General features: G+C 38.4%; 1 protein-coding gene across 2 annotated transcripts in view; it reads right to left on the reverse strand.

Annotated features, from left to right (window-relative positions):
• JAG2 (jagged canonical Notch ligand 2) overlaps positions 1 to 24,076 on the reverse strand; it is a 114,752-nt gene that overhangs the window by 38,512 nt on the left and 52,164 nt on the right. For both annotated transcript variants that reach the window (XM_060754478.2, XM_060754486.2), the window contains exons 3-6: positions 14,393 to 14,447; positions 8,719 to 8,973; positions 7,949 to 8,009; positions 254 to 384 (exon numbers count right to left, since the gene is read on the reverse strand). In XM_060754478.2, coding sequence (XP_060610461.2) covers positions 254 to 384; positions 7,949 to 8,009; positions 8,719 to 8,973; positions 14,393 to 14,447 — 502 coding nt within the window. The remainder of the gene's footprint in view (positions 1 to 253; positions 385 to 7,948; positions 8,010 to 8,718; positions 8,974 to 14,392; positions 14,448 to 24,076) is intronic.

Raw genomic sequence — 24,076 nt, forward strand, 5'->3', positions numbered from 1 at the left:
GTCATTAATGGTTTTACGAGTATAAAGAGAAATCCGGGACAATCTCACAAGATGCACCACCTTTAAGTCCTCACACGATTAAGTGTACAAGTTCCTAAACTCATCTGCGACAAAGAAGTGAACAGGCAAATGGCACCAGAGAGACAGAAAACAGATGCCCTCTTGTAAGCAGACTCTTTTGTAAACAACAGTTATCAAGTTACCAGCTGGTAATGAGATTTATTTATTTATCACTGTGAAGGAAATGTGGTACCTTTGTTGCAGAGCAGGCCGCCCCAGTTGGTTTCACATTTGCACTCCCATGGGATAGTGCAACTCCCATGATCACAGCCTGGGTAGAGGACACAGTCGTCACAGAAATCTCCCGTCCAACCATAATTACACCTAGATATAAGTGCATGTTAAATGTTAGCAACATGATGCTTAATTATCTATAAAACACATATTCAGGACATGACATTTATTATTTAAAGCAGGCTAGTTATTCACTATGTAACAGAATACTGGAGTGTTAACAGTGTTTCCTGCTTTTAGAGTGTCACTATCTACTAGTCACACTTCACATAAGGATTAAGAAAACAATGTGGTGATTCCCAAAAGTATATAACTCCTATGAAGGAAGATATCTAGTTTAAATGACCAGATAAAGGAGAAACAGTTTCACTCACTAGATTCCTACAATACCCATCCATTTGGTTATTTTTTTTAAAAAAAAAAATTAAAATACAGAACATTTGCTGATTTCTATTATGATGGTGAAAGAATATATGCTTTTCATTCTTTTTAAATCCCAGGTACAGTTAAAAAGGACAAATTTCTTGTGAATGTTAACCAGCAAAATTTCTGATAGCTATATCGCTCAATCCCCAATGATCCCACTTTTTTCTTTTTTGTTGTGTCAGGAGCGACTTGAGAAACTGCCAAGTCGCTTCTGGTGTGAGAGAATTGGCAGTCTGCAAGGACGTTGCCCAGGGGACGCCCAGATGATTTGATGTTTTTATCATCCTTGTGGGAGGCTTCTCTCATGTCCCCGCATGAGGAGCAGGAGCTGATAGAGGGAGCTCATCTGCCTCTCCCCGGATTTGAACCTGCGACCTGTCGGTCTTCAGTCCTGCCGGCACAGGGGTTTAACCCACTGTGCCACCGGGGGCTCCAATGATCCCACTGATTCCCATAAGGATGACTTCCAAGTACATGTGCAGAGAACAGCAGCAGTAATAATGTTCTTAAAGTTCACAGTAAACTAAAATGGCGTGGAAAATACTTTGTTCATTAACAGGTTGCTTTTATTATTTACTATTTGAAGAACACAACAGCAAGTCTGCCAGTGCCTACAAAGAACTCTGTGTCCTTTGTACAGAATAAAGACAGTTCTGACTTTTCATGGTATGTGTGTTTGTATTTTCAAAACAGAGAATTGACGTTGATTGTTTTTACTGCTTTTCTTTCCTGTTCCCAGAAACATGAAAGACCATTCAGGGTGAAAACTAACACCCGATGAGCCCAATTTGAAAGTTTGCAGACCTCTTTTCATCATTACGTCTGAAGAGACAATGGGCAAATATGGTTTCAAAACCAGGTCCCTGCTTCTCCTTTTCGTAACATCTTTTGAAAAAGAGACACTGGGGTCCTAAAAATTGACGCACATTGCTGTGCCATTTTCACTGACTTAAGTCACCAGTGAATTAATAAGGGCTACTTTTTGGGTAGACATTTCTTGGACTGTAATATTGTCAAACCTGGGGCGGGGGGGGGGGGGAATGAACCTCAAATGGCTTTCCAAAGTGCAATTTGCTAAAGGTGAAAAACAGTCAGGCTTTTAATGGCTATGGATCCAAGAACTTCAGATTTGAAATGAAAAGGTACTGGGCTGAAGGACGAGGAAGACAATGTAGTTTAAGAAGTGTTGCCTCTGCACTGAGGAAGAAAAAAACCTAGAAAGTTCTGAAGAAGAGCATACTTTACTTGTATCTACTTGTTAGTAACTTTAACAGCTACTAGCATAGATGTAGAACACCCCATCCTTTCATCTCTTTTCTTCCTTAGCAAACTGCACAAGGATAGTCATGCCGAGATCAAAAGACTATAAAGGAAGGCTCTTTAATGTTAGATCTTGCCACATTTCTCTGTGGATATACACCTCCATTCCCCCTCAAAAACCTCTCAGGAACTGTGATTGTATGTTTTATTAAAATTGGGTTTACATATCTCAGTCTTGTGGTGTCCAAATTATATGAGCATGCCACATATGCCAGGACTTCCTATGACATTGCATTCCATTAATAAACGTGAGATAGGGAGTGGGCAAACACACTGATGGGCGAAGTCAGAAATTCAGACTCCTCCCCTTGATCATTTTCTAATCAGGAAATCAAAACTATTAAGATTTTATAAAACTTTACCATGGCACATGAAGTCACATTAATACATCTATAATGAGACTGAAAATAAATGATGTTGCCTCCTTCATTATTTACAGTACTTATCCTCCTAATCAATTCAGTGCATTTCCTAAGGTAAGCAGTACTAATACTGTCTAATACATAGAAAGATAAAAGGCTACACAGGGCTACCTATTATCAGGGCTGAGGACCCAGAGGCTGTCTGTCTCGGTTGCTTAGAAGTATCATTAGGAGGACCTTTGAGACCACTGAATGAATGGAAAACTAGACTACATAGATCTTGGGTCTGATCTAGCAGGGCCGGATCATGAATGAACCAATGTGTTCAAGAAATCTAACCTTAGCTATGAGGTACTCAGTATCGGGTTTTTTTTTTTACTAAATGAGTATTTTTGCCTCAAACCACAGTAAAAGGGAAAACAAGATATAAAATAAATGTATTATTTTATATTATTATTCTATATTATTATAATATTATTATTTCAAATATTTGTACCCCGCCCTTCTCATCCCTTGGGTGGGACGGGGACTCAGGGTGGCTTCCAGCTGGCAAGACTGATGCCTAAATAAGTACATAACAATACATAAAACCAATAATTTCATACAATTAAAACATTAAATCCATTACGTTAAAATGTATTTAAATATAACAGCCAAATGGCCTTATCTAGTCGAGATTCTAAGATCGGAGACTCCATCACGCTTGTCCATAGTCCATTGCCATGATCTTATTCAAGGCTCACTTCAGATGGGAGGAGTCCTCTGAGCAAATATCATCACATTTTTCCTCCCACCAACTTGGTTAGATGCTGTGATCTACAGCAGATAGCTCTACCTCTTACAATTTTGTTTCTTGCAACAGGTCAACGTAGTCTAGCTTGGGGACTGCTATATTAAATTTAGGATGCTGGGCAATGCATATCTGCCATGGAAAATTGAGGGAAGTGAAGAACAGAACAGATAGACCCAATCCAAAGCAGATTTTAAGACCTGTATGTCCTTGGAAGTTGCCAGAAAATTCTGGGTGATGATGCTGACACTGAGCTTACTACAGGAAATCCGTTAGCTTCACAATGCATTACAGTACTAGTAAAACTATCCACCCAAAGGAACACAGTGTTTACAGGTCAAAAGGTTATGTACAGTCAACTATTCAGTCTTCACATTTACGAGGAAGGATAAATTAAGATTTCCTGCCAAACAGGAAGCATGATCATATCCAACATTAGGAAGTTCTGGAGAGCTTTAAGTCTATTTCCATGTCTGAAATGGTTTAGAGATCTCTGCAGATTTTCAGAATGTACTGAAGAGAGAAAAGGTTCATGACACGCTTTTGGAAAAAGAGAAAATGGTTGTGACACTCACTATTTGTCACGACTAAATGAAAGAGATAGACAGAAAAAGCAGAGATTTAAGATTAAGTCTATTAAGGCTGAGAGGCGATATGATAGCCATGTATAAATATGTGAGAGGAAGCCACAGGGAGGAGGGAGCAAGCTTGTTTTCTGCTTCCTTGGAGACTAGGACGCGGAACAATGGCTTCAAACTACAAGAGAGGAGATTCCATCTGAACATTAGGAAGAACTTCCTGACTGTGAGAGCCGTTCAGCAGTGGAACTCTCTGCCCCGGAGTGTGGTGGAGGCTCCTTCTTTGGAAGCTTTTAAGCAGAGGCTGGATGGCCATTTGTCAGGGGTGATTTGAATGCAATATTCCTGCTTCTTGGCAGGGGGTTGGACTGGATGGCCCATGAGGTCTCTTCCAACTCTTTGATTCTATGATTCTATGATTACTATGCACAAGTTGTTGATGAATAAACTAAAACTGGGTTCTGCTATATAAGCACATGGCTCAATAAAGTTTATTCTGAACTGTATAGTGAAAACTACATGGCTACATGTAAATTAAAATTTCTCCCAACTCATTTAGCATCACCAGCTCCACTTACAGCTATCTAGCTCTCTAACCCAACCATGCAGGATGATAGCTAAATAATGGTAAGACACAAGAGGAACACATCAGATTAGAGTGGATCCAACATGCCTAAATGAATGCCAAAATCAACAAGCTTTGTTTTGAGATGCAAAATGAAGTCCATTGTAGAATTACAATTTTTAGTGATACTTTCCATGTTTTCTATAACTATGGAGCCACAAAACCTAGGTCAACTTATTGACGGAACAATGTAAATACTTCTGCCGTGGGACCACTTTTCCTTTTCGGACTAACCTTAAGCAGCTCTATTGGCATGTTATCTGTTCTTGGTGAATTATTTCTTTCAAGGGCTCTGTGTGCAGCTTCTACTTCACTTTTTAAAACTGGAGGTTCGTCTTCACATGATTCTTCCTCAAGTGAATGTGTCATCTTTTCTCATATTTTATATCGTTCTTCAGGGTACTGTTTTCAACTGTTTTTTTTTTTAAATTTCTACTTGGTGATCTTTTCCTGGTTGTAGAGCCTTCCCACTCTTGGTTTAAATTTCTTTTTTATTTGTATGTACATACATGCAACCTTTCAAAAATTCAAGAGCTTTTCCTATATGAACAACCAATTTTTACAATTCAGACAACTCTAATTTTCTGCACAAAATTCCTTTGGGGACTATTTAAGAGTTCTGATTAAACAGGATTCTTTAAATAACACCCTCATTCTAAAAGTAGCACAGCTATATTGAAGTTCTGCTCAGAACATTTCAGAGAAAATGAACCTAATTTATATCTCAAGAAGGAGAAGGAGGAGAAAGAGGAGGAGGAGAAGATGCAGCAGAAGCATTTAAACTTAAAACAAGAAACCTACAAAGATCAATAGGTTGCAAAGTTCAATTAGAACAATTAAAATAAGAACAACACACAATATTAGTGAGTTGCCCTTCATGCAAGGGCAAAGATCATTATGATGTCTCAATGCATTTAAAAATACATTGTTTTTAAAAAATTACTAGTCTGACAAAAGAAAGGTTTGGCATGCAAACATCCACCGGAAATTTAAAGCAAAACACCTAAGACAGGAAAAAGACCAGCGGGGGATGAATTAACTAAATGGCAGACGCAAACTGAGTCATTAAAAAGGGAAATATCCAGCACCGCCATCCTAAAAAAGAAAGAAAGAAAAGAAACAGAATACTTAGTCAGTGGCATACAAAGAATAGAGCTGGGAAAGGCCACTGCTCAACAGTAGTATTGAACCAATGACTCTTCCTTTTTTGGACTACAGATGCCAGTGGCCATACTGACTGAATGATTTTGGAACCTTTAGGCTAAAAAACAAACAAACTTGGCATTTTTCCCATGGTAAGACTGAGGAAAACTCCTCAAAGAAAAACATGAAGACATCCTATTAGTCATAGTGTCCAGGCAACATTGAGCTAGATGGACTCTCTTTTAAATGCAACTTTTTATGTTTCTTGCTGGTTTTTAAAACCATTTGGAATGAGCTTTCAAATGACAGTTATGAACTATCTGAAACAAGGTATGAAATGTAAAGTTAGAAGCTCAGATGGCCCTGTGTCATTACACTGAATAATTAGCTTAATGGCAAATCATGTTTTAAGATAGAACATCTCCCCTTGCCTGATAGTGGTGCATTTTAGGTACAATTTCAAGTGATAGTAGTCTTGCTTATCCAACATAAACAGACCAGCAGAATGTTGGATAAGTGGAAATGTTCGATAATAAGGAAGGATTAAGGAAATCCTATTAAATGTCAAATTACATTATGATTTCACAAATTAAGCACCAAAACATCATGTCTTACAACAAATGAACAGAAAAAGCAGTTCAATACATGCTAACGTTTTGTAGCAATTACTGTATTTACGAATTTAGCACCAAAACATCACAATGTATTGAGACAGCTGTGGATCCGGGTGGGAGGCAGACTGCATTGGATAATACAGCAAGTTGGATGAGTGAAGGTTGGATAAGCGAGACTCTGCTGTATTTTGCTTTTGATATCGAACAGTCTTTACTATCAGGAAATGGCTGCTATCCAAAGCACATGCAATTGCCTGGAAGAAAGCCCTACTTAAAACAACAAAACTTCAGCATTACCTATTTTGGGATTTGCCACTAGCAAGAGTGCTATGATCACAACACATTGGAAAGCAGTAAATTGCCAAAGTATCAAAAATCTAGAATTCTGCCTCCTATGCCGCTCCTTAAAAAGTAGGCTTTTAAATGCATCCTCCTAGTTTTGATACAATAAAATCCAAAATAAAGCTACATTTCTCAAACTGCTCATTATCACGACTAAGTTTACAGGCGCAAAATCAGTTCAAGAGCCTCAGCCTCTATATGTAAAATGATTTAAATGGTAGCATCCGGGAGTATGCAATCTTATTATCTTCACTGAACATGTTATGATGGGAAGGAATTTCCTCTGAGTTAAACTTTTAGTGAGTTGCAACCCTTCACTCTTTAGGAGGTCATGAGAGATTAGATCCAGTCAGGAAACACATGTGATTTGTTTAATGCAAGACCGAGAGCAGGCTGCAATATGTAATGATGCTCACTAACAAAGTTAGGGCATGGTTTCAATGAAGTTAACTATTTCTATGCAGCTTGTCAAAGAAATAATTTTATTACAGGTTAAGTGATCCTTATCTGAAATGATCATGGCCAGAAGTATTTTGCCCCCCCCCCCCCCAAATTTTTTGGAATATGGTACCTATATTTGCATATATGTAGACAATGAGAAACATTAGAGGTGAAACTCTTTACATTTTATATACATAGCCTGAAGGTAATTTTGTGCATGAAACGAAGTTTGTGTACACTGGAGATGTCACTATCTCAGCCACCCAGGTGAACAATTTTTGGTTTTGAGGTATTTTGGATTTCAGAATTTTAGATAAGGGATGCTCAACCAGAGCTGCATGTGGCCTACAACACGTTCCGCATCATTAATAATAAAGAAATACAACTCAGTTTGTTACATCAATTTGTTACATGCAAGCAGAAGATAAAGGATATAAACCGTTTTGTAGAATTATTACAACTTTTAACATGGAAAAGTTTGTAGAATTATTACAACTTTTAACATGGAAAAGTGTGATCTCCATCCCGCAGACACATATTAAATCTCTTTCACATTCTCCCATGGGTCACTGAAATACCTCTCATCACAAACATTCAGCTCATCATGACAGATATTTTTTGCCTGATAGCATTGTCCAAAGTTATTTGTTTTTATATAAGCAGGGTATTCCATTTTATTTTATTTTATTTAAATAAGTATGAGACTGGCCAGAAAGCCACATTTTATACCTCCTAGTGCGTTTATTAAATAAAAGCAGCTTTTGACCAGCTATGAGAAAATAGATTTTTAAGCACTTTGTTTTCAGAGCTAGCGGGTTCTGAAATATGGGATCATACCAAAAAGGAAGGTATTCGAAATAAAATATATATAGATCTCAAAGGTGGAAGTCAATGTGTTAAATCCAAAAAGTCTCTTTTGCTATCCCATCTTGTTCACAATATGTATCAATATCATGAAAAACATCACATTTTGGAAATCACACACCAGCCCTCAAAGCTACAGATACACTTACTTGCACTCTCCAGGTACAAGACAGCTTCCATGGATTAAATTGCATCCTTGTTTACACACCGCTAGGAACAGAAAAAAGGATTAAACATCAGTAAGTACCAGAATTTCAGAAAGAGCTAGTCCCGCAACTAAACAGTCGTTTTATAAATTGCATTTTCTGCAATATACTTTCAGTGACATCTGCTCATGCTATTGTATGTTTCATTTCAGGAACATCGCATTGTAATAATTAGACTATCACCTCCTGCATATAAAAGCCAGACAAATAATTTCTTGAGGCAAGAAAGACATGGAAATTCTTCTGCATAAAAGACTATGCCACATGAAGTAAAAAATGATTTTTGAAGTATTTCAGGCTGAAAATGTTCTGGCACTCTAATTCTGGAAAGATGGAGATAGGTATATTGTACCTTTGTAATTTTTCTAATAAAGAAACTGAGGAAAAATGCAGGAAATGTCTAGAAATGTATTCTGAATAAATGAATGTCCCAAATACAGAATACTTTATTCAAATCAGAAATAATTCAACTGAAGTTTTGCAAGTGCATAACACATATGTGCAAATGACTGAAACCGTGAAGCTCTTTCTAAATACAAGTCCAGCATACAAATCTTAACTAATTCCATTTGTTCTCTACTTTGCATGTTCAGATTGTTAAGCCCAAAGCTGAAACAAAACTGAAAAGTCAACAACCTTTAGTTCATTCCTCTTTCAATCAAGGTACAGGTGACAGGTATATAAAAGTAAGCATGACTACAAGAAAGTAGTACCTTGTTTACATTCTTCACCCATCCAGCCTTCCATACAAGCTTTATTTCCATTTTGGTCACATGTGTAGTGGCCCACAAAGTCATCACGAGGGCCACAGAATTTATTACATTGTGGGCCATAGTAGTTCTCATCACATTTCACTCTTATTTGGGCTTCAAAATGAGCAACATGGCCATTCAATTGTAGCGTCTTCCACCGATCTTCTGGGTTGATCATACTAGCGTACAGTACTCTGTCAATTAATAGCTCTTCGCCTAGAAGTAAGAGAGAAAACTAGAAAGTTAAACTAGGAGAGAATGCTTCTGGAACATGGCCATACAGCCTGGAAAACTCACAGCAACCTAGGGAATTAAAGTTTCCAAATCAAATAGCTCTTATAATAAGAACAGGATGGCCACCATAACTTTTGCCTTAATCCCAGAATTTGTTGCACCACAAACCCATACCTCTTGAATAGTGATTCACAACATCAGTAACAACCACAATACTGCTAGGTACCTACTGCAAAACCATTATGCTGAAGAGAAAACAATTGGTGTCAAACTAAATACAAGCACTAGTTTGCCAAAATAGAGTAACATGAATGATTTTTGCTGTCAATAGTAGCCCGTCTCCAAAAAACCCTGCCTCCAAAACAAGTGAACAAGGGTTCTGAGGGTCTCAAATCCAAAGGACAGGGGGCTATACCTGCTATTTACAGTTTAAGTAACTATTTACCAATTTCTGCATTGTGTTAATAATGTCACTTACAATATAAGTAATGATGCCGCAAAGTTTACTTACTAAAGCCGTGCACAAACCTCTGTTGTCAGTACTCCATAGCAACTCCAACATTAATACTATAACTAGCTCTTCTGCAAATGCAACAAGTATTTTTAAATATATTTTACATATAAAAACCACACCACAAGACAAACCAGGCATAAGGACACCCATAACTACAGTCCCCTCCATCCTTGGCTTTTGTCATCAGTAAGGAATATGACTTTAATGGGGGGTTTAAGTCATTGATGCAGCCTCACTCCCAATCAGGGCTGCCTATGTTTGTCTGTAATGGAAGAAAAGGTTTCATGGTAGAAGTAAAACCTTTCTTCCCAATGCAACTAGCAACCCCCTCAACCCTGGTTCAGATAATGACTGCAGTGCAGGCTGAGAACCCTCTCTCTCCCACCTTGCTCTCTCCTCCCCTGCTATCCAGGATTGAAACACAAAAGGTAAATATATTTATGTATAATGTTCTGCTCACTCGGGTCCTCGTTTGAGGTTTACTTTACATTAAGGGCTGACAGCAAAATACTTGAAGAAGTTAGTCCATTCTTTGAAGGCAGTTTCCAAGTTCACACACTAAAGAATGCATAACTATGTCATCTCAAATTTCACTTTAAGCTATTTTAGATTGTTATATGAAGGGAAGGGAGCAAATCTCTCCTACATATGCAAAAAGAAACTGTGTTATGAACGAGTAGGCTTCAGCTAGTTGGAACAGGGTCCAACAGAAGAGAATCCAGTGATCAGCAAAGCAAATGCAAGGGCAGCATTGTAAACATAGTCATACCAAAACTAATACATATGACTGAGAGCAAGTGAGCTGTTTGTAAAAGAGGGAGTCCCATCAAGATCTTCACTACATTCAGTAATGTTGACCCTTCTCCAAACTGTTGGATTCTTGCATGTCCAAGTCCAGAAAGTTTTATTCAAGTTTGACCTTCTCCTGTTGCATTGGCACTTTGCCCTTCTACCCACCCAGCACCTGTGCAAGCAGAGAAGGGAAGCTAGAATTAGCCCTTTGTATGCAAGTTAAAAAAAAATAAGTAGATCCCCACTACTCAGCAGATTGCTTCCAAGAGAAGTGTTCTCCCCGTGACATCCAACAAGCAGCTCCTCAAGGCATAACAAGGCACTGCTTCCTTAATTGCATATGGGCTATATAATTGCTTTCTCTGCTGAAAATCTGCTCTGGACAATAACTTTGCCCTCCATTGTTCTCTCTCTAGGGTGCCCTTGGAAGCAACTTCCCCACCACACTGCCAGGCTCGGAGACTCAGGTTTTGTATGCAAACAAAGAATCAGGATCCTTGAGAACATGGAAACTACACTAGGGAATTTTAGTTCTTTCAAAGAGAGAAGAAAGAAGTACCCCCACCCTATTTCATCCTTAACATATTAACAATACTCTTGCTTAATGGCCAATTTAAAATTCTAAAATCCAATAACCAGTGGTAAATTCTATGTTCCAAGACACAAACTGCTGAAATAAGGATCAAAATTAAATTAAACAATCTCCTCTTGGAGTTGGGTTTGTCTCACAGAGAGAGTGGAAGCTTTCAATTACCTTGTTTTGCAGACAAATTCGAAAGAACGGGAAAAGGGGAGAATGTGAGCTCACCACTCACACATGTAACAGGAAACTATCCATTACTAGCAACACATAAAAGGAGTTAATGCAGATGCCAATGCATTAAACTGCCTCTTAAAAAACTAAAGCAAATATAAGATTTTATTTATATTACTGAATATATAGAATACATAGAACCTGGCAAAGAACTCCAACTTTACATGAAATTTCTGATAAATAGACAATTGTTAGAAGTACTTACAGAAGCAAAGCTTGCTTCAATTCAATGTCCCACTTTACACAAACTGGAAAAGAGGTGCCATGTAAAACACAGCTTGTTGGGGAAAAAATGGGGTGAAACCAGATAATTCCAGATGGTAGTACAAAAGTTGAATAATCTGGTGTGTGTTACAGCCCTATTCATTTATATTAATGATCTGTGGCCTAAACAGCATTCCATCTGTTGTTAGTGGCTGCCTACCCCCTACCAATGTTGAGGGACAAGGGCTCCTATTTCAACCATGAAAGGGCTCCTAAACTGATCTGTAGGGCAGACATTGAGACAGCAACTTAACACAAAGGATGGTGAAAACCAAACATTAAAAGGCAAACACCAAGACTGGAGTTCTCTTGCAGGTTTACACTACTGCAGTTACTTTTCCCAACATCAGACAGGGAAGTACCTTACACAGTCACTTTGACAGACTATCTGAGTGCTGCCACACAGTGCTTGGGAACAGTTTCCCCTCCTGAAGGAAGAATCAGCAAGTGAAAGACACATGGTCTGGCAAGTAAAGTGGACTGTTTCTTTTGACTGCATCTTCCACCAGATTTAAATTAACAACCATCTCCTCTGTTTCCTTCTTATCCTGCATCATAGCAGTTACTACTCAACCCCTCCTATATAAAGAATATCTGGAGCTCACATTCAGATACTGCACATTAAAATTTTGACAGGTGACAGACTTGGTATAGCAGAGAAGTGGAAGGTAATTATAAATTATCTTGCCTTAGTCATGTAAGCATTTAACTTGCAGATGAACAATTAGGAAATGTTATGATAGCCATATTCATGAGCGATCACATAGATCAGGGTGTTCATGTTCATGTAGCCCACCAATGTTCTGGACAACAACTTCCTGGATTTCTCACCAAAGACTGCTTGTCTAGCACTGTTAGAACATGAGGTTCCAACACTGCTACACAAGAACACCCCGGTATTAGTGGAGTAAACGCTCCATGAGGTAGGATTTGAAGCTATGAGTTCAAGTTGCATTATTTCTAAAATTACAAGCCGTTTCCTAGCATAAACAGCTATGGAAGGAGATGGGCTTTCCAAACATAAGGTAGCAACCTACATATTGGGGATGCTATAGCAGCAGACTGATGGGTGCCTGGGGTTAGGGGTCAGGATCTCCATGAAATTAGAAAAACTGTGAATAACCTCCCTCCCACCTTTTGTTTAGCTGAGAGATCACTACTTCAAGTCTTCCAAAATGACTCAAGGCTTAAAGAGGCACAAAAAAGACCCAAATATTATTGTAGATATCAAATTAATAAAATTCATTAAAAATCAAATCAACAAATGTTAAACCCGCAACTGTGGAGGATGGACTGTACTTATTTACACCCTTCACAGCTATGCAAATTCAGACACACAAGGCATCAACCACTCAATGGGACAAGAAACATGAGCATTACATTTTATTGAAGAGTACACCTATCCGTATTGCTTTGTTTTCAACTCAATTTGTAATCCCATCCACAAACAGATCCCACGTGCAAGTATAAATTTGTGCACACATTTGCATTATTTGCTACAGTAACCCTGATCTAAAACAAGACTATCTTATGAGCTTTCTTCATTTTCTGTAGAAAGCTACATGCAATTTGAGTATGAAGTCAAAATTAGTATAGTATCAAAATTTACTCAAAGACAATGAAACATTTGATTTCTTAAACACACCAGTCAGCTCGGGATGCATTACATTTATTGTGTACAATAACCAAGACATGCATCATATCAACTATTAAAGGAACAAAGAAAAGCTAATGATGCAAATTCCTGCTCGAGTCCTTCCTATGATATAAGAGAACTATAACTAAGAAGTGGCATGGAGCTGAGTTGAAGAACATGGTCAATTCAGGCAATTTGTTGTTAACTGTGTCAAGTTGACTCTGACTGATAATGACTTCATGAATGAGAGACTTCCAAGTCACTGCGTTATCAAGAGTCTTACTCAGTTCTTGTTATCTCATGGCTTCCCTGATTAAGTGTATTCATTTGTAATGTAGTCTCCCTCTTTTCCTACCACCTTCTATCTTGCTTACCATCATTGTATTTTAAATCAGTTTAGCAGCTCCTAAAACTAGAGTGGCTATTTTTAGTACATTCAGATAAATGCACAACTAGAGCAGAGTCAAGACCAGCTTAACCTAAAACTAAAACAATCTTCCACAGTTGCTTCATATTTGGGGCTAGCTCTTCCATGACGTCAGAAGACAGCTATCTCAAGTGGCAGATCTCCTGACACCTTTTGAGGCCACTACTGCTTTTGAAATTCTAGTACTGCTATTGCACTGAAAATATATGAAAATTTGTTATATCAGGTGCCAAACTGTTCGAAGAAATCATCATCTTATGGTATTTGGGTACATTGTAAGAGACGCCTTCAGGAAAGACCTAGTATTCTGTTGTGAAATGAGCTGTACATCAAAGAAGATTCATTTGCAGCAATACTCATAACCAACCACCTCAAACCAACATTACCACCAAATATTAAACATAATGACTGAGAGTAAATATATGTTTTGGAATCTACATCATTTCCTACATATCAACAGGGAACACAGGACCAAATAGAGTACATTAAGAAGGCAACAACTTATGTTCACCAATTCTTACTTTTTTAGCCAAAAAGAACTTGAAAAAACATTTTTTTCTAACAATGCCTAGAATCTCAAGGCTGCTTTTTCAGTAACAATCAAGGGAATTGTAGTCAACATTTCTCCAAGCTCTAAGCCCAATGTATTCCCAACATTATCTCTGAAAGTCGAAATTTTATTCATGCAAATAAAATTAACTTCTGAATAGTTTATTCATCTCATCTGACATACGGAAATGGCTAAAAGCAGCTGCTCTCTAAGCATTAAATAACACACCAGTTGAATTAAACTGGAAGTATCTGGATGCATTCTTAAGTGTATGCAACTTCATCTGCAACATCATAACATTTCAAATACTGTCCAACTGGACATCTCATGTTCATCCAAAACGCAATGCAGATTTATTTGATTACAGTTTCACAATGCACACATTTTTACAGGACATTACTCACCCGCTTTTGTTTCATTATCCCAATCCCAGGCTTCTATTATTAACGTGAATGCTCTCTGAAACAAAACATACAAGGAAATAATTAGAGATGAAAATGTTTTAAATTCAAAAAGTGGCATGAATCCAATACAGAAGAGGTATCATTTTCTCTAACATGTAATAGTTTGCTTCTTCCAGTTGTATATAATTTGTGTAAAATAAATTCTCCCCATCCAAAAAAGCACTCCAGAAAGGCATTATTTAATTATTTACAAGTATGAACTAGAGGATATATGAGTAATACATAACAGTAACTGTCCAAACTGACTGCACATACCACTTCAAAAAATTAATCACTACTGATGAAATTGGCTTTATCAAGGGAACCTATTAAGATTACATATCACAACCCCTAGGAATTCCAGAAAATTTTCTGCTTTGAGAAAAATCAAAAAGTGAGGTAAAGTATTTGACTACACAAATAAGTGGTGCCCTGGCAGGCCATATTCAAGTCAATGTTTTTCAGGAAAAAAGTTAGCATCTAAAGAAATCCCTAGATTACATGAAGTCAAACATGAAGCAATCTTGACAAAGTTATGCAAATACAGAAATGGACAACAATCTGGCATTCTTACGACTAAACAGTATTTCCATGGCTGACAGAAGTTGAGTGCAGGAGCACTCTGGCACTATTTTTCAACAGTTACTTAAGAATTGTAGACACTATTAGTAATAGTATCACTACATGTTTCTCCTCTCCCAGAGTTTTGAAGATATATTCTCCAGAAAAAGGCAAAATCAGCAAATGAGGTAGCAGTCTGATCACCATATTCTCCTACAGCGAAACCTCTACTTAAGGGAGACCCAACTGAAAAGCATTTTGAGTTAAGAGCTGTTGCTCGGTCTGGGTTTTGTTTTGCCATAAGAGCAGCTTTCTGAGTTAAGAGCTAGCACGGGAGGGTGCCCTAGCATGAGAGCACAGAGCTTCAAGGGGTCACCTCCATGCCTCATGCTCTTCTCTGTTTTAGGGGATTGTTGCCTGCTTTGAGGAACTCTGGATTAGTTATTTGTGTGGTTATTCCTGGTATGTCTGGTGTCATAAAGAGAGTGAGGGAGAAAGAGGGAGGGAGGCTGGAATGAGTACAGTATGAAGAAAATGATGCCTCTTCACTTTGAGCTTTCTTGCCACAACTTTATGCTTCTATCATTTTAAAGCTGATTCTTTTTTATTGTTCTAAGTGAATGTACAGGTTTTGCCTTGATGTTATATTGGTCAACACACATTTTGTTGCCGTAAATGTGCTTCCCTGCCACAATTTTGTGCTTCTACTATTTTAAAGTTGATCTTTCTTTTTTCACTGTTCCACTTGAATGTGCATTTATACATTATTTGTTCTTTAAAAAGTATATTTATTATTTAAAAACATGTAGCAGAAAAAAATTGGGGGTGGATTGGTTGAGAGGCTGGAATGGATTATAGCATTTCAGTGGGAACATTCACTTTGAGATAAAAGAATTTTGAGTTAAGAGCTCGGTCATGGAACAAATCAAACTCTTAGAATCATAGAGTTGGAAGAGACCTCATGAGTCATTGAGTACAATCCCCTGCCAAGAAGCAGGAAAATCACATTCAAAGCACCCCCAACATATAGCCATCCAGCATCTGTTAAAAGCCTACAAAGAAGGAGCCTCTACCAGACTCGGGAGCAGAGAGTTCCACTGCTGAACAGCTCTCACAATCAGGAAGTTCTTCCTAATGTTCAGGTGGTATCTCCTTTTCTATAATTTGAAGCCATTGTTCTGTGTCCTAGTCTCCAGGACAGCAGAAAACATGCTTCTTCCCTCCTTCCTACGATTTCCACTCACATATTTATACATAGCCATCAAATCTCCTCTCAGCTTTCCCTTCTTCAGGCTAAACATGCCCAGCTCTTTAAGCCGCTCCTCATAGAGCTTATTATCCAAACCTTCGATCGTTTTAATCGCTCTGGTCACATTCCAACTTGTCAAGGTCTCCCTTCAATTGCGATGCTCAGAATTGGACACAGTATGATTCCAGGTGTGGTCTGACCAAGGAAGAATAGAGGGGTAGCATCACTTCCCTGGACACTATACTCCTATTCATGCAGGCCAAAACCCCATTGTTGGCTGATGTTTAACTTTTTGTCCAGGAGGACTCCAATATTTTTTCATACATAATGCTAACGAGCAAGGCATCCCCCATTCTGTATCTTTGCATTTCATTTTTTCTGCCTAAGTGGAGTATCTTAAGTCAAGGTATCTCAGGAAAATCTATATATACTCAGATCTAGATAGAACTCTCTCTCTCTTTCTCCACCCCCCCCCCCCCCGGTATAACTTTAAATTATGCATTATTTCCCAGAAAAAGTAATGATTAGTGGTACAGAAACAACTGTGCAAGCATTAGGATTGCAGACAAACAAAAGGAGCTTTTAACAAAAACTGTTTCTTGGAGGATCCCAGTAAATGAAACATTGTATATGTAATGTAGTTAAAATGGAGATGCTAATGGTACCAATCTGGACCAGAATCGCTGCATGCAGACGGCTGTTAATCTCTTAATTCAATTATTTCAGGCCACTCACTAGGCACTACATGAGCAAGGTAAAGCAAATAAACTCCTTTCCTGAAAATATATGCGCATCTAGGCAGAATAGGCTTATTCTGATTTCTATGCACATGCCTGGCCAACTCAACTTCACAAAACTATCTGGATGATCAAGGCTGCATTCACAGAAGGAATATAACCCAATGTACAGCATCCTGTTCTGGTTTGACTCCGCATCTATTTTAATACAACCCCAAATTGATCTTGAAAAGCACACAGTTCCTTCTCCCTGAAGTCCTATTGATACAAAATGGTTTTTGGCATATCCACATGTTCATGGTTTTAGATTATTGTAAATCACACCACAGCGGTGGCTGCACTTCTCTTCATCTCAGAAGGCATAAACCAATAGACTTTGTTTTTCTAGCAACACTAACATATGTGATATGGAGCAAAAATGGTACCAATGAATAACCCCAGATATCGAGTGGTCAAGGGTACAAAGGAGTAACTCTCATTACGGAGGGAGTTGAGGTTGCAGAATTAAAAGTGAACCAGACTGATGTAGATGGAGTTGGTCCTGAGGAGGATTAAGGTGGACCGGAGGGATGAGAAGCCAATACACTACACAAAGAGATCTGAAAAGACTGCTTCCTCACAACTTGAACAGCCAGAGTGAGGTCATGCTCATAGAGAAGAGCCTTCAACCTCACTTCTCAATTATGTCTGGATTGTGGAGTAAAGGCCTTACAGTGTTGAACAGTGTGCGGCCTCCTAGACACAAAGGCCTTTCAAGTGTCCATCACTTTACGGAATTTTACTAACACATTCAGTACACTTTGTAAATCTAAACCAAAGGCACGAATGAACAGCTGGAGCTAAATCAACCCAAAATTAAGAATAACCACCAAAAATGCTACACTGACAGAACAGTATGAACAATCCAAGCTTCATGTTACCAGAAAAACCGTATTGACATTAAAAAAAAAGCTTCGGTGGGTTCCTGGGGCCCTTTCACATAGCCATATAACCCAGAATATCAAGGCAGAAAATCCCACAATATCTGCTTTGAACTGGGTTATCTAGAGTCCACACTGCCATATATTCCAGTTCAAAGCAGATAATGTGGGATTTTATACAGCTGTGTAAGAAGGGTCCCTAGATGTTGCTGCTGTCACAGACAAAAAGGAACTGAAGGTATAGGTGGGAAACAGCACGTGTGGCACTTAAGGGTTTGAGCAGGTTTATCACAAAAAATGTTGAATAGCTCTAGAAATGTAGTTGCCAAATTCTTGATGTTCTTGACTTCAGCTCCGAGAATTCCTGATGGTTGGCCAAACTGGAATCAGAATTATAGACCACATGGGCCATCTAGTCCAAACCCCTGCCATGCAGGAAAAGCACAAAGTATCCCTGACAGATGGCCATCCAGACTCTGTTTAAAAGCTTCCAACCACACTCCAAGGCAGAGAGTTCCACTATTGACCAGCTTGTATGGTCAGAAAGTTCTTCTTTGTAATGTTCAGGTAGAACCTCCTTTCTTGTAATTTGAACCCATTGCTCCTAGTTTCAAGGACAACAGAAAAGAAGCTTGCTTGCTCTTCCTTATGACACCCTTTTACATATTTATACATGGCTATCAAGCCTCCTCTCCACCTTTTCTTCTGCAGGCTAAGCATACTCAGTTCTTTCAGACACTCCTCGTGGTCTCCAGACCTTTGATCATTTTAGAACCACATCTCTTACATAGAAACGTCTGTGAACTCCATTCAAGTGTAAGAAGTGCACCCCTCCACGAAGGATGCACAAATGAATCCCTAGCTTTTGATTTTCCACTGAAGCCTGGATATTTAGGTGGTGTGCTGACAGGGGCCTATTGTCCAAAAAAGTAAGCATTTCAAACTCGAAAAGAAAACAAAACAAAAATGAAGTACAACTTCATTTTAACTTCTTGTTACTCTTGACTATTCAATGAGAGACCACACTGAATAGTTAAACATGATTGAGTTGAAGAATGCAATGGGTTTAACTTATAATATTGTGTAACACATATTTAGCACTATCTTCATTTTTTAAGACTTACCATATTTTGCAAACATAATATAAAAGTCTCTGCAGTATCACTTCCAAGTGGACAAGCCAGTTTTCAAAAGTTACTGTCAGACTTAAATGATAGGAACCTTTGATAGATCAGAGCTTTAGCTTTTAGTAATCTAACTTCATGGCAAAACTAGGTCACACAGCTCTTTCTGTGCAATGCACTTACAACTGAACAGTTTTCAAAGGAACAGAACAAATTCCAAGTAATTATTCGTTCTGGATGAATGGGACAAGAAGACCTAGTGAAATAAGGTGACACCATAAAAGGGACTTCTAATGAAACTGAATGTAGTAAAATCTTTCCTGCAAGATTCCTAGCTCAATTAAATACAGATATTCAAAGACAACCACATCTGGGGAAATAAAAAACACACTGGATTTTCTAGCAAGTATGGCTATTATAGTGCTTCTTTTAAGGAAAAAAAAACTCAACCTAAAACTCAATGTGCAATAACACTGGCAATAATTTTACGGACAATTTTCAACACATGGTAAACAATGAAGGACTGCAATAATTATAGCAGAGAAGTTTTATAATACTAGACCATATATAGGTATCTATCATCCTTGAGTCACAGTAAAATGCTTTACAGCTAAAACATTTCATATTTGCTCAAACAAGAGAGAAGTTAAATACATACACAGAATAAAGAGGTTTGACCTAGAGTCAGGGTTACTAAAACCAGTTTTATGGAGAAATGTCTGTGTCTTGTAATTTCCCCCCAATCATATCAATATTCCTCTTCATGCTTCAGTTAACTCATACAGAGATATAGCTTTTCACTCCATTGCAAAGTACCCAGCACTTTATTTTGCTGTACAGTACTGGTTAAATATTTTACTATGTGTACTTTCTATACACAAATGAATATGTTGAATTGTTACTTTAAGGATAACTACAGAACAGGCATTTTTGGCTGCCTGAAGTAATTCTATGTACTTTTCATCGGGGTTCTAACTTCAACAGCAACCTCCTTATATGAACATGGTATGCGTAAGTGGACAGTACTTTTGCTTTGAGGATAGTGTGTCTGGAAAGACTCTAAACTAAAGTTTATCAGGTTGAAACTGAAATCCTTCTGACTGAATCAATACAAATGCATTTCTGAAAAGTGTGAGAGAAGCAGTACAAACAAAACCATGTGGGAACATGTGGAGAAGTGGGATGGGAGAGGAGTGTATGTAAACATAACATAGAGTGCTTTCCTATACTGTACATAGTAAAGATAATTTAATGTAGAATCTTGGCTTGGGACATTAAAGTTAGCTTTCTGGATCTGTGAAGGTTCAGTTCTGACGCCATTTTCACCCCTATATTATTAATTCGTGGCTATGTGCACACAAATACTTCAACGCATCCACAATCACATCACTGCTATTGTCTATACAATAAGTGACAATTAGAGGACAGTGAAAATAAACATGTGGAATAGACAAGAATACACACACTTATACCCTCAATTGTGAATAGATTTCAGCCCGCCAGCCTTTCCTTGCTGGTTTATATCATTTTATCAAAGATACCTCCTTTACTAGAGACAAGGAAAAAGAAGGAAGGGATTACTATGAAAGATGGATAAAAACCACAAATCTGGGTTTGTGAAACCAGCAAAGACATATCTTAGTCTGGCAGTAGGTAGGTCTTAGAAACACCAACGTTTTATCATGGCCACTCTTCTACAGGACTTTGGGGGGGGGGGGGGGGTAGAGATTTTGCAGGTACTTGGTTTCAAAGGTACTACAAAGTAGCATGAGCTTGTCAATACCAGTTCCTGCAGAATAAAAATGGAAGTTATCTGACTGGTTGCTGTTGTTTGACGCTAGGCTAAACAAGATCTTGGCCTGATTTGGTACAGGGGCTGTTAGGGCCTTAGAATTACTTTGAAAACTGTGCCTATGTCATTATTGGTACTAGTCATTAAAGTGGTATGCCAAGTCATTTTGGACGTGTTCCACAGATGTGCTTTCTGGAAACTGTTGAATATTTTCCAGAACATATTCTGAAGTCCTCATATGAGTCAACAAGAATAATAAAGTACATAATGTTCTTTTTATATGCTTGTATACTGTCTCTAAGGAATGCATTTAATAGCTGGCAGTTCACCAAAAATATTTGTTTACAAGAAAGATCAATTAAGTGCACTTGAAGGTCTTTAAATGTCATAATCAAGCAAGCTGAAAGCTTTATTGGGCACGCTTTTCTCGGAAAAGGTATAATATTTTAGGATATAACCACACAACAAAAGACACAGGGTTGTTGTAGATTTTTCCGGGCCATGTTCTAGAGGCATTTTCTCCTATGGCATTTTCAAGAGGCATTTTCTCCTCCTACATGGCCATATAGCCCGGAAAAACCTACAACAACCCAGTGATTCCGGCCATGAAAACCTTCGAAAATACAACAAAAGACACAGTTTTTATATTCATAGCTTCAAGAATTACGATCAAAAACTTGTTCAAGTATTATTAAATTCTAGTAGATTCAAAAAATGGTGCATGAGGTATGTCCAGGGTGAACAACACATGCCTCATGGGCTACATATAGCCTTTCCTGGTCACTTGTGGCCCCATGTGTTGTAAACAGTACTTCTTACCCTCAAGCATTTTCTTGATAAGGCATGGCACACAGGTAATCCACACCTTGCTTTAGAGTAGAATTTCATTCCCAGAAAACTCTGGGAAATGCAACTCTATTCGAAAGCAAGTCATATCTTCCCTATACACCATGTTCGACTGGAAAAGAAATGGATTCAGGGGAACCAAAAACAAGGTTTGGGGTTATTCACTGCAAATAGCAGCAATCTACATAATTTTGCTGCTTTATGAAGAAAAACTGGGTGCCAAGCACATATTCTTAGGACTTGAGAAGCAGGCAGTTCACATAAACTGAAAAGTTTGCATTCTTGCATAGCTCTGTTCTCAATGGCTGCAATAAGGAAGGGTTTGTTTGTTTGTTTTTCCTTTCCAGGGAAAGTCACTGTGAGACTCAATCCTATCTCCTCTGCAGGGGGATAATACTCTTCCAGGGATATTGGAAGGATTAAACACCCTGAAGTACAACATAAAACACAACAATTTATGTTTCTGCAACTATTGGGACACAAGTATTGTGCCTTTAACTACATTATAAAAGGAGATGACTATACACAGAGTGGGGGGGGGGGCTATCTGCAAAGCTAATCGAGGTTAGAAAGTAAAGCTAATGTTATTCTCCTGCCTTCAAACAGAACAAGAAGTGAGATTTATTATGGGATGAGCTCATAATACAGTACTGTCAATTTTTTTCCTGGATATCAGCAAAAGGGTGGAGAGGGGCTGCTTCACGGACAGATTGCTTCCACTGTGTGCTGTTCCTTAGCAAGCAGCAACTTGGTAGTTACCGTTTTTACTGTTCCAGCAACTGCCTAGCATACCTTAATGGGTGATGCAAGTTGCAACAATACACTTTGCTCTGTTTCTACAACTCATGTGGACATTCAGCACTTCTGGCAGAAAGAGAGAGTCTGTCTGACCCAAATGTCAGGCAAGATCTACAGCTGGAGCATAGCAAAGAATGAGGAAGGAACAAGTAGGGGAAATGGAAAAGTGAGATTAGATATCTACTGCAAGACTTTAATGACTTGGCCACCACTGCAAAACTCAGGACTATTTCCTAAAGCAGGGTTGGCACAGTGCCATCCTGGGGCAACATGTCACCTCTATCCCGGGCTCAGTTTGTTGCTCTCTAGCCTTCAGGCTACCCTTTTTCTCACTACAAAATGGAAAGTGCCTTTCCAGGAAGGCCCAGAGGTGTTAATTTCCTTTCAAAATAGATTGCATGTTCTCCTGCACTGTGTAATAGCCTTCCCTCTTCCAAAAGTGCATTTCCTGCCAGAATCAGCTGCTTCTGGGGATCCTGCCAACAGAAAATTGGTCACTAGAGTGCCCACAGTTGCTCAAACCTGTCCTAATAAGTGGGAATGGCATTCAAAATATGGAGAAAGTTGTCAATGGACACACTTTTCTAACTGCCTGAAAAATTACTTTTCCACTGTTGAGTTTTTATTTTCTTTTTTAGATCAGTAATTAAAATTCAGTCCAAATTGGAATAAGACTTAAAATAAGTAGTTATCTGACAACTTCATGATCTGAAAATGGCTTTGGTTGCAGTTTAATAATTTTAGAGTGATCTTGCAGGACTCCATGTTTAGGTAGCAATGTGAACTAGCACATTTTGAAGTTAGTTAGGTCTCTTTGCAGAACCAATTGCTCTTTCTATAGAATAGGAACCTGGAAATGTTTCCCAAAGTCATACTCTTGCTGATTTATGTTATGTCTGAATTGGAAGAACAGAGTGCATAATCAGGTATGTGCTCCAGTCTTACATTCCTCCCTGAGTCCCCCGGGGATCTGCCCTGAGTCCCCCAGGGGGGATAGAGTGGAATCTAAATAAAGTATTGTTGTTGTTGTTATTGTGGTTGATCCACAGTGGAAGGAATTGGTTTTTTAAAAGTCCACAGCAGGATATAAAGGAATACACATTGTTGTGTGCCTTGAAATTGTTTCCAAGTTATGGTGACAAAATTTCATCTGAGGGCTGAGAAAGTATGAATTACCCAACGTCACCAAGTGGGAATTCCATGGCTGATCAAGGATTCAATCCCTAGTTTCCGAGAATCCTATTTCAACTTTCAAATTGGCTGCCACACATGAACCGTAGAAAGCATTACTATGAAGTGTCATACACTGTTGGACTATTTGTGACACTTGCCTATGAAAGCTGGACAATGGACACTATACTGAACTAAGCTCCCTGTACAGTTCTCCTCCTTTTAAAACAGGAGAAGTTGCATACACATTCTACTTCGCAACTAGCAGTGCAATCTTACACATGGCTCACACAAAAGTACCATTGAAATCCATTGTGTTTACTCCCAGGTAACTATGAACAAGATTACAACCAAACGGTGACAAATATAAACAAGGCAGTACTATGCAAGCAATACACATGGTTTTATTTTATTCTTTCCTTTCATGCTGCAAACATTGGCACACATG

Source organism: Anolis sagrei, chromosome 1 (genome assembly GCF_037176765.1).
Source record: "Anolis sagrei isolate rAnoSag1 chromosome 1, rAnoSag1.mat, whole genome shotgun sequence".
NCBI classification, from domain to species: domain Eukaryota; kingdom Metazoa; phylum Chordata; class Lepidosauria; order Squamata; family Dactyloidae; genus Anolis; species Anolis sagrei.